This window comes from Solea senegalensis, linkage group LG17 (assembly GCF_019176455.1).
Source record: "Solea senegalensis isolate Sse05_10M linkage group LG17, IFAPA_SoseM_1, whole genome shotgun sequence".
NCBI lineage: Eukaryota > Metazoa > Chordata > Actinopteri > Pleuronectiformes > Soleidae > Solea > Solea senegalensis.
In genome coordinates, this window is record NC_058037.1 from 6,042,031 (window position 1) to 6,053,570 (window position 11,540).

Genomic DNA, 11,540 nt, shown 5'->3' on the forward strand with positions numbered 1-11,540 from the left:
TCACTTACACACACCCTCATGCCACTTCCGTCATAAAAGCCCTGGCAGTGATCCACGTGCCCATTAGCGCGCGCTAAATAACTGTTAACAATGTATTACCCAGACTCCCCTGCTCCACCACATCTACCCATGGCCCCGCGTCCCCTTCAAAGCACACAGGTAATTATGTCAAAGTTTTTTTTTTTTTAATAAACAGCTCATTCTGTGTGCAGTATAGTTACGCCCACCGTCAACGTGACACAACAGATTTGTAAAAAAAAAAAAAGGGCTGCTCTCTGATTGGCTCAACGACGACAAATCACCGCGTAAAAGCGCGCGCGCTGCACGTGACTGCGTCATTAACATTAATGCAGATGAATTCACCGTTTAAAAAAGTGCTTGACTAAGTTTATAAAAAGGTAGATTTTATTATTAGGCCTACATAAATATTATTAAACGCATATTCGTAATTTTACAATTACATTTCAGTCACTTGATTAATTTACCATTTGTGTTAAAGTTTTTTTTTAAACACTGCCAACCTATATCTACACTTGTTACACAAAACAGCATTTTTGTATTTTAATAAATACATCTGCGTCAACCTGCAGAATTCGAATAATAACAATAATAATAATAATAATAATAACAATAATAATACAGAAAAATATGAAGCTCAAGGTGTAAATAAACTGAATAATAATAAAATCGACAGTAAACAGAATAAAAGAGGCCGAACACAGAGAGTTCCCCTCTGTCAGTGATGTGCAGAGTTAGAGTCGTGGCCAAAGAAAGAAAGAAAGAAAAACATGTTTGTTTTACAGGTGAACTCATTCACGCTGCTTCAAAAACGCTCTGGGCGACGATGAAGTACTTGAGTTTTCTGATGTTAGAAAACGCCACGTCATAAATTATATGTTTACACAATAGAAGTTTGAGCGAGTCCGTTTTTTTTATTGTCTCTGTTGGCAGCTGTGCTGTGTTTATTTTAAGTATTATCAAGTTATGACTGATTAAAGAGTCGTGGACAAAATGGCATATACAATGAACTCAGTGCACCTGCTCAAGAAAAAAACATAACAATCCACAGTGTCGCGAAAAGGCTATGTTTTATTAATTATTAAACACAAACAAAATGTCTTCATACACCTGTTTATGCTATAATAAGTGGTGAAGACCTGCACTGTTATCATTATCCAGACTATAGAAATGTAGAAGAAAAACTGTAATAATAATGATAATAAGAATACATTTCGTTATATTTAAGTGTAATTGTTATCAGAAGATATATTTTTCCTTTTTAAAGACGATGACATACTGAATTATTTCACTTTTATTAAATTATATATTAAACAATGTTCAACAAATGAATCGCTTGTTTTAAAACCAAAATTGATCAGGTCAAGTTTTCCCTCAGAGTTTTACACATTTCGTGTGTTCAGGAAAATACAAGCTAATTTAACCAGGATATTAAATATGTTTTTTGTTTGTTTGTGTAAGAGAATTAATCATATTATCTTGACCAGGACTATAACTAACTAACTAACTAAATAAATAAATAAATAAATAAACAAACACCATCACTAAATTTCACTTTTATCTATCTCTCCATTTGAGAGGCAAAAATGTCTTTGAAACATTTTACTCTCGCGGGATTATTCAGAAATATGACGCGTCTAAAGGCCCACGGGAAAGTGAAACATGCTTTGATCTGATTACCCACGCACAGAGATAAGCACGGACACGCACCCGCCGCGTGACGTGACGTCCTATATCAAATACACCACGGCGTATATGCCAATAATAAGCGACGGCGACGTGTTTTGTTTATTTAACCAACAAACCACGAGAGGCCTCGATCTTAACTTAACACAGCGGTCCACATGAGGAGGAGGAGGAGGAGGAGGAGGAGGAGAAGGGGAGGAGGTGGTCACCGTGGCAACAAGGAAGCTTCAGAGAAAGAGAGAGAAGCTTAATTAAAGTCAAATGTGGACAATCACACGGTGGTTGTAGCTAAGTAACAAATTGGCAGGTTAATTCAATCATGAGATTATTTCCACACCAATTATGTAAAAGTTACACAGATCAAACTGGCCTGAAACGCACATAAGCACAAACATGAAGTTTATTTATAGCCTCTCTCTCTCGCTCTCTCTCCTCCACACTCACCCACGGACACGCATTCCCCGAGTGGCCACGTCCACGCTGCCTTCGCAGTGCAGAGGATTATTGACAAACGAGCAAAGACAAGAGATAATCCAGCTCGTTTGAGATGGTGTTCTACATCACAGTCATGACGCTTTAACTGTCATGTTTTCACCGTTCTTGTTCAATCAGTTACATTTTTGGATTTTAAATTTCAATTCCACACCAATGCGATGCACATTAGTGCAACAAAGGCCCGCGGAAATTATTTATTATTATTCTAATATTATTATCTATTATTATTACATTAAACATTACATCAGTTTATAAGTAAACTAAGTTAAGCTACAGGTTTGTTTGAGTAGAAATCAGCAGTTTTCTGCAGAACGTTTGTTATTGCAGTGAAAACAAATGGAAATCAAACCAAATGAAATTAAGGATGTTGTAAAATGTTATTGTTTAATTATATATAACAAATGCAGAGTATTGTGATAAACAACAGCTGAGCTTATGCTGTGTTTATTTTATTTTGTGAAGACGCCCTGGTAACAGGCTAATTTATGTTGTTATATCTTGTAAAATATGTGGGATTATTTTTTTCTTTTTTTCCTTTCTATTTAGGTCGGTGAACATACAGGGCATCATATTTATTTTGGCCATACATTACCACGTGCACGAACACATTTGGGTTTAAACATGAACATGTAGGTCAGGATGTGAGCAGTATCAGTGGAGACTAAAGCATGTGGGACCGCTGCGTGAAAATGCGCGCGATGCCACGACGAGAGATGCTCCGCGCGTCCCTGAGCCTGGAGACATGATTCATGAGCCAACTCCTCTGTTACCACATAAGGTGGCACGAGTGGGGCCCCACAGCAGGCGGGACCAGGGGGAAGTTCCGGAGGCTGTGACTACTCGTGATTGGCTGCTCTGCGCTGTGATTGACAGGTCGCTCCTCTAAGCTCCGAGTAGTTGACAGTGTCCAAAAGTGCGCACGGCTCTTACAGACAACGGAGACACTACATCTCCTCCCGGCTCCCTGTACTGACTCTGCTGTCCAGCCAGAGGACGGAGTGCCCCGTCTCAACCCACGGCACCAGGCTGTCATCGCGGATTGACATATTTCGAGACGAAACTTTTTTTTTGTTCGCTCCCCGCAAGCTCGTGACGCCGTCTCCTCCTGCCTTTCTCTCCCCTGTCCCGAGACACGCGAGAGAAATGGCAGAGAAGCGTCGCTCCCCGTGCGCGCTCAGTGTCAAGGCTCACGCGTTCTCCGTGGAGGCGCTGATCGGTGCGGAGAAGAGACGCAGGACGGACGGAGGAGAAGATGCTGTGGGTCCCGGCTACGAGGACGGAACCGACGTCTCTGATCTGACCGGGAGCCCGGTGCCGCGTGCGGACCGGGCTCGAGACCAGAGCAGCGAGGCTGAGTGTGCGAGTGACGGATCCCGTAAGTTAACAACATCGCCATCTACAACATTTAGAGAAATAATAATAATTAATATTGTTGCTAATATTATTATAAAACAAATTACATTGCCACATTTTAAGTTAAATCATGGCTGTATTTTGTACTAGAATATTGGAAATTATTTAACGTTTCATGCAGAAGTCTCAGGCTTTTATTGCATATTATTTTATGAGAACAAACATCAGACATGTCCTCTGCTCATAATTCTTTCATATAATGGGTCACAGCACAGTTTTAGTATCAGGACTGCATGTTCTTTCTCCTCTGCTTGTTGCACAAGAATCCTCAGTAAAGACACAAAAATATGTAGATGCTCAGGTAAAAATAACAATGCCACTCTGTGGGTTCTGAGTTACGCAGTCGTGGGGGAATGTGATATCATATCACAGGCCTGGCCTTGTAAATATGAGTGTGACTAATGTGAGCCGCTTTATGAGTTGTGTTGCAATCATAAACACGCCAATTAGCAGCGCGTAAAGGCAGAGGGAGAGAGAGGGCCACGGCACGGATGCTGACAAGTCTGCAGTCAGAGCATAAACCGACTGGCCCGTGACAAATTAGGATTTAAATCCACTGTAATTTAAAAAAAAAAAGAAAAAAAAAAAAAAGCTCCTTGGCTGAGCAGTTGTCTTTGTGTGAGTTTGGCTTGTTAGGCCCATGTCTAATGTGCATAAATTCCCAGCACAACAACAGTGAGACACATAAACACTGAAGTTTATACTCAAGGACTCTATTATGAAAGTCGTTATTGAAAAATGAAAGAAAGAAAGGAATCACTGGTGTAGCTATATTTCTCACTCAGGTCGTGCATTCACTAATAAGTGTAGAGTAGCTCGGTTTAAAGAGACATATATTACTCTCATTTTCATACAGATGCTGAGCTTTCAGTGCACCAGAACTCACCATGAACACATTTATACATCTAAAAAAACACTTCACCTGCTTTAAATGACTGGAGTACATAAAAGTATACACACTGCAGAGCAGCACTACTTATATTTCCACATGCTGCTGAAAAGAGGCCTGTTGTGTTGTTGCAATAAATACGTTTTATATTTCATGGTTTTTGAATCATACATTTAAAATGTTCTATACAATATTTGTCTTTTCTAAGACACATTTAAATGCGTTGTGCGTTATTATTATTAATATTAGTAGTTGTGTTATTACAAAGTGTCATGTGACTCTTTCCGGTGCAGCGGAGAGCGAGGACGCGCTGCTGGAGAGCCCGCAGCCCGCTGTTCTGTGCACGGCGCCGGTCACCGGCACCGGAGAGGAGGCCCGCGTAGACCTGCAGGGGTCAGACCTGTGGAAACGGTTCCACGAGATTGGCACGGAAATGATCATCACCAAGGCTGGACGGTGAGACAGAACTCTTGACATTAAAAAAAATATATAAAAATTCAAGAGTTTATTATAGTAAATTCTCAGACATAAAATATATATTGTTGGCTAAATAAACAGAAGCAATTTTAAAGGTGTATAATTAAAAATGTAACCTGTAAATTAAAATTTTAAATAAAAAATTGAAAATAAGACATTATTAATATTATATTATGATTATTATTATGCGGTGGCTCAGACGGGACTGTGTGTTGTAAATGCCACAACCTCCAGAGCAGATGATTTATTTGCTTTCCCTGTCAGGCGGATGTTCCCTGCGATGCGTGTGAAGATCACGGGCTTGGACCCACACCAGCAGTATTACATCGCCATGGACATCATCCCCGTGGACAACAAACGCTACAGGTGAGAATTATACACACACTCCGTGCGTAAAACGCATGGCGTCCAAGCAACGACGTAACGCAGTGACCAATGTTAGGGGTTTTTAAATCTGACATTAAGGAAGCTTCCGATATATAAATCACACACATGTTGCATTAATCAGCGTCTTAATTTCGACTCACGAGGACAAACCTGCACACAACCAACCCCCCATTTTTTCAACTGTGAAACCCCGCAGCTCTCGCTCTCTCTCTCCCTCCCTCTCTCTCTCTCTGCACAAATGGCGCCTGGCACCAGTGTGTGTTGTTGTCACGGTGGTTTTCTCGTCTCTTTTGGAAAAAAAGGGCCTTTTGGATGCTTATAAAACATCTCCACCCTACAGAGAGTCAAACCGACAAATGTCGTTAGAAGGCACAAGCAAACTAATTAGATAGATTAGGTTTAGGCTATAAATCGCTTGACAGCACCTTGTAGTTTAACATCCTAATATAAAATGAAGAAAGGGTGAAAAAGGGCTACTCCATAGTATTATTTCTTTGTTTGTTTGTCTGTTCCTTTAATGTAGAATAAATCACCTGTATTCACGTGTATGTGATTGATATTTTGGCAGAATAAAATGTTATTGTTAATTAAATCCATTGACTGCTGTAAAAATAATTGACTGTATATTAGAGTAAATTACTGGCTAGTTACATTACTTTAACAGTAAATCACTCTGCATAAATAAACACTATATATAAGTGTACAGAATTTTATTTTGTCCTATATCATTTTATTGTACTTTATTTACTTTAATTTAACTACTTTAATTTGACAGTTTCCCATTTACTGTAATTTGGCAGTACATTCATGCATCAGTATTAATGCATATACACTTGATTTTAACAATATTAATTGTATTAATTTCATAATAAAACACAGAAAAACTGTACTATATTGTGAATTTTCACAATTTCACCCTGGCACATGACAATGATGTAATACATTTACAGTACAAGTGTTAATAAAATCTGTAAACTTGGGATATTGTGCTCATATACCAGCCTGTGTGTGTTTGATGCATGAAGGTACGTGTACCACAGCTCTAAGTGGATGGTAGCAGGGAACGCAGACTCTCCTGTGCCGCCCAGAGTGTACATCCACCCGGACTCCCCGGCCTCAGGGGAGACGTGGATGCGTCAGGTGATCAGCTTTGACAAACTTAAACTGACCAACAACGAGCTCGATGACCAGGGACACGTAAGTTACTTCACATATATTAATTATTCACTGGATGTATATCTTTATATGTTTATGTCAATAACACTTGTGTGTATATTATACATATTAAGTGTGATATGGTAAAAACATTTCTTATCAAAAATGTGTACACGACAATAGAAGTCTGCATCTGCATATTTGCTGCAATGTTTTAACAATTACACAACAATGTTTTATTTAAAAAAGTGGATCTTCTTGATAACTGTTGTTAGTGTCATTAGAGACTGAAAGAGTCTTTTTTTTTTTTCTTCTTCCCCATTCAGATCATTTTGCACTCCATGCACAAGTACCAGCCCCGGGTCCACGTGATCCGTAAGGAGTGTGGAGAGGAGTTATCTCCAGTGAGAGCCATTCCCGCTGGAGAAGGCACACACACATTTGCCTTCCCTGAGACGGTGTTCACCACTGTCACTGCATATCAGAATCAACAGGTAGCTCAACAGACTCCACCACTGCTGATATATATATATATATATATATATATATATATATGTATATATATATATATATATATATATATATATATATATATATATATATATATATATATATATACATATTTGTTTTTGTAGCTTTATATAAAATAAGAGAACAAAATACTTCAATGCATGTCTGTGTGTTGTTAGAGAAAGTGAGATCAAGGTCCTGCAGTTTTATCAGAGGAAGTTTAAACATCTCTTCTGGACTTATTGAATATATTTTCTATGATTTTAATTCAAATCCTTTTTTTAACAAAGATTTGTTTGAACATTGCCATATTGCTATTTTTTTTTTTTTTTTTTCTTGGATTTCTTTAAAGCAGAGGTTAGCTGGGATTATATGACCCACAGTGTATGATGGCTGAAGTCAGAACATGGTGGCAATGCCTATAAAAATCCTTTTGGATGTGGGTCACAGAGCAAGGCCTTAAACACCACCCACAGCCTGAGCACAGACATCTACTCACACGCTCAATAATGCATTCCTGTAAAGCTTTTCCATTCTACTTACTATCACTACCTTCTCCATTGTCATAAAGTAAACTTGCTACTCAAATATTTGGATATAATTAAGAGTTTCTTTTTTTTGCCTTTCAGATTACACGGCTGAAAATTGACAGAAACCCATTTGCCAAAGGCTTCCGAGACTCTGGCAGAAACCGGTGAGTTCATTTTCACATTATCTCGTGCATTAGCTGTAATGTGGGACCCATGGCTGCATTATATTCTGCCTTGGTTGTGGTTTTTGTCACGGCTATTTCAGTCTCATTTAATGAGGAGCAAAGCACTTTTTTTTTTTCCTTTCCTTTTTTTTTTTGCTAAAGGAAAATGTGCAACAGCCTCCCATTAACTCTTTGCTAAATGGCAGAAGAGAACTGGCAAAACTGTGCATATGTGGCACGTATTATGATGGTTTTATCATATTAATTGGTGATGCATTTTCATTTAAACGTGCTAACTTTAAAGCCAAATTATTCCCTACAATTGCATAGTTACATGCACATGCTTGGGGGGGGGCTAACCTCAACTGCAAATGGAGCGTCAGATTCCAGCCAGCCTTGTAACATAAACATCAACAGCAAAATAATAAAAGTCGAGAGTGTCCTGAAGAAAATCTGTATAAACACACTTTCTAAACATATATAAACACGGCATTAAAACAACACAGCAGTAAAACCCTAACAGTCCAAACAGCCACTCCCCTGAGGCCTCATAGAAATCATTAGAGGAGGGGCGGGTGAGGGGGAGAGAGGGAGGAAAGAGAGGAGAGGAGAGAGGGAATGTGCGAGACAGAACATTTCAGAGCTAGTAAGTTCGAGAATGGCAAACTGGATAACGCAGGGATCATGACAGCTGACCCTATAAAGTGAAACTCAGGAAGGCTGACAAAACTTCCCCTTAAATATTACAGGAAGAGTTAAGCAGTTAGCTAAATAAACTTCTGCTCTGATAGGCTGCTTCGGTGCACGCAGAGTCGCTCCGGGCAGCTTGTCTAAATTATCACCGTGGCTACAACCCTGCAGGAGGGAGGACTTTTTATCCTCACGCTAACGAGGGCTAACAGATCACTTGCAGCAACCTTGTGCCCCACCTAGAGGAGGAGGGAGAGATGCAGGTTTTTTTTTTTTTTGGGGGAGAGGAGGGGGAGTCCCACCTCATAAATCCTTGCAGCGGCTTCCTGCGCCTTCGTCCTGATTCGCCCATAAAAGCCGTGTGAAAGCAATTACCTAAGAGCACCCGGCTGGCAGCCAATCGCAACGCGGCGTTTATGCCCCTCGTTACCTGCCGTCTCCATGGAGATTGAGACGGCCCCATAGGCGACTAAAATGGCCGCCAGGTGTTTGGCGTAATGTACAACGCGGAAGGCATGCTGGGAATAAGCAGCTGCAGCTGCATCGACGGCTACAGAATGTGCAGGAATGATTTTGTGATGATTTGTGTGTAATGCTGATGAACGTGTGTTCCGCAGGATGGGTCTGGAGGCTTTGGTCGAGTCGTACGCGTTCTGGCGTCCATCTCTACGGACACTCACGTTTGAAGATATCCCCGGCATGCACAAACAAGGTAAGGTACAAGCAAATATTGAGAAAATGGGATTCAGTTCCACCTTTTTCTTACTCTTTTCTGATCTGCCACCAAGGTCTGAGGTCTAGGTACAAAGATCATTCAGTAAAGGTTGAGGAAACATTGTCGTCCTATTACAAAAAATGGATGGCTGTTGGTAGGAAATGTTACGCAATGGGTGGTTTCCTTTGTCAAAATCAATCTTCACATGCTCAGATATCCACCCTCAGACGTTCTACCCAAGTCTCTTGTAATACTTCATTTATTTCTTTTCCTGATAGACTGCTCAACAATAAACCAATGTCTGGTAAATATAAATATTTATATAATACAAAAAACACAGTCTCACAAGAATGGAGTTATTTCCTTCTGCACTAAAATGAAATGAAATGATGGAACAAGGGAAGTAACACACATTGCTCATTACATGTCATGACTAACAGGCGTCCTGATGACAGTCAGTCAGTGTGCTTTGTTTACGAGGACAAACTCACAGTGATGAAGATTAACAAAGAGCAGCAGCTTCACAACCAACACCAATGAGGTTCAAGGATCTTAGTGCATCTACATCTATATTGTTTCATGCTCTTGAAGAACTCTTGTGTTGTTTCTGTGTCTGTAGGAATGGCAGGAGCTCATGGAGGGGTCGGAGCGTCCTCTCACTTGCTCTCCACATCGCCATGCTCCTCACCTTTCCAGGTCTGCCCTCTCAGCCCACCCGACTACGCCTGCAGTCGACCCACACACCCCCTCCATCGCTTCAGCAGCCCCCCAGAGTCGTTCCCCTCTCCCAGAGGCCCGTCGGCATACGAAAGTGAAGGATTCTGTTCCCTGCCCCTCCCTGCATCTCAACTTGGCTATCTATCCAACCCCACTCCACAGGGCTACGCCGGTCTTCGCCTCCACACGCCGCCCTACAGCCTGTATGGTTACACATTCCCTCCGTCACCGCGCCTCGCAGCCAGCCCTGATAAAATGGCCGCCGCTGCCACTGCCAATCATCAGAGTCCCTTCCTTGGCTCGTCTCCTAGCGGGACTCTAACGGACAGTCTGGGTGTGCTGAGTGGAGGACAGCAAGGCTTTTTGTTTGACTCTCGGACTTTAGGACTGGCAGGTACCCAACCAGGAGGAGGGGCCTCACAGGTCACTGCCCACATGGGCTGAATTTGATCCCGGGCATCTAGGGTTGTCAGGAAAACAAAAACGGCACCCTGGAATGGGTGGAAGTTGCTTAATCATACATGTGCTAAACAGGCATTTTAGCTGAACTGTGGACAAAGAGTGACAGATCGAGCCATTGCTTCTGTGATCACACGTTAAAAAGCTCCAAGGAAGCGTTTCTTAACTCTGTTTTCGCTGCATTGGTCGCTAAAGGAACACATGTCCAGCAGCTTTCATTAAGGAGTCCAAGCAACACTGAACTGGAACTGAATATGGACTGGGCAGACACAGAGCGACTGGCCCAGCCACTCCGAGCAAGCACTTCAAACTCTGGCAGGAGGCCCTGAAGCAGTGACTATCATGCTCTCACAGCATTCTGCACGGCCTCTGTGATCTCGCCTACTACGAAATGGAGTTACTGAACACTACTTTTAAACTTTATTTTAAGGGACACGTTGACTAAATTACATCTTGACTGAACTTTGGTCTGTTGGTGTTACCATTCAAGTTTGTGCATTAGAGAACATGCAGTTAAGTATAATATGCACTACAGGCAGGCTCACTTCACCACGTGGACTGAAACAAACACACAAAAGACTTTAACACACAACACCACATATTCATTTGATGACATAAGAAGAAAAAGGGACACGTTTGCTGTGACACTTATGGACCGAGGAGGTTAAAGCTGCAGGAGAATAATGGATGAAGGACATATCTATATATTCTATGTCTGATTTTTTTGGAAGATGGTGAACCTGCTTGGATGGCAGAGATGTTTTCCCTTTGTGTGATGCAGACATAAATGCACACGATGGCTCTGTATATAAAGGGAGGGCGGGAGGAGACATAATGTATATAAAAGTGGCCGTGTGTTCGCACTTAGAAACCCTAACGCACCTGCTTCTGCTCTTTAGACTGGGTCAGGTACACGGACAGGCGGCCCTGAACTTGACTGAAAAGCTTTCCGCTATAACGTGATCTATTTTGTGATCTGTTTGAGCCAAATAAAATATATCTATTCATTTCTTCCCAGTGTAACTGAGTGTGTAGTAATGTATTTATGACTGTGTGTCATTTTTCTTCAAACATCTTTTCTGAGACAATTACAAATTTAAGAATAAAAAGAAAATGCACGTAAATTGTATGAGTGAGAGAGTAAAAATATAGCTTAAGGACAGGGCTTTGTTAGGTTGTCCACATGAACATTAGCCAATGCAGAGTCCTAACTACAATAGCTGTATTTCTCTCTC

General features: G+C 41.1%; 1 protein-coding gene across 1 annotated transcript; it reads left to right on the forward strand.

Annotated features, from left to right (window-relative positions):
* The first annotated feature begins 3,095 nt into the window (after positions 1-3,095).
* tbx18 (T-box transcription factor 18) lies at positions 3,096-11,328 on the forward strand. The gene is made up of 8 exons (XM_044048900.1): positions 3,096-3,574; positions 4,795-4,957; positions 5,243-5,344; positions 6,391-6,562; positions 6,847-7,014; positions 7,660-7,724; positions 9,032-9,126; positions 9,749-11,328. The coding sequence occupies exons 1-8, from the start codon at positions 3,343-3,345 to the stop codon at positions 10,288-10,290; spliced, it is 1,539 nt and encodes a 512-aa protein (XP_043904835.1). The 5' UTR covers positions 3,096-3,342; the 3' UTR covers positions 10,291-11,328.
* The last annotated feature ends 212 nt before the right edge of the window (positions 11,329-11,540 follow it).

Bases quoted from the DNA above. Each gene is read 5' to 3' on its own strand.
- tbx18 (XM_044048900.1), top strand. From the start codon at position 3,343: ATGGCAGAGAAGCGTCGCTCCCCGTGCGCGCTCAGTGTCAAGGCTCAC. The intron at 5,345-6,390 runs GTGAGAATTATA...TGATGCATGAAG, and splicing joins GTGGACAACAAACGCTACAG to GTACGTGTACCACAGCTCTA. The intron at 7,015-7,659 runs GTAGCTCAACAG...TTTGCCTTTCAG, and splicing joins CTGCATATCAGAATCAACAG to ATTACACGGCTGAAAATTGA.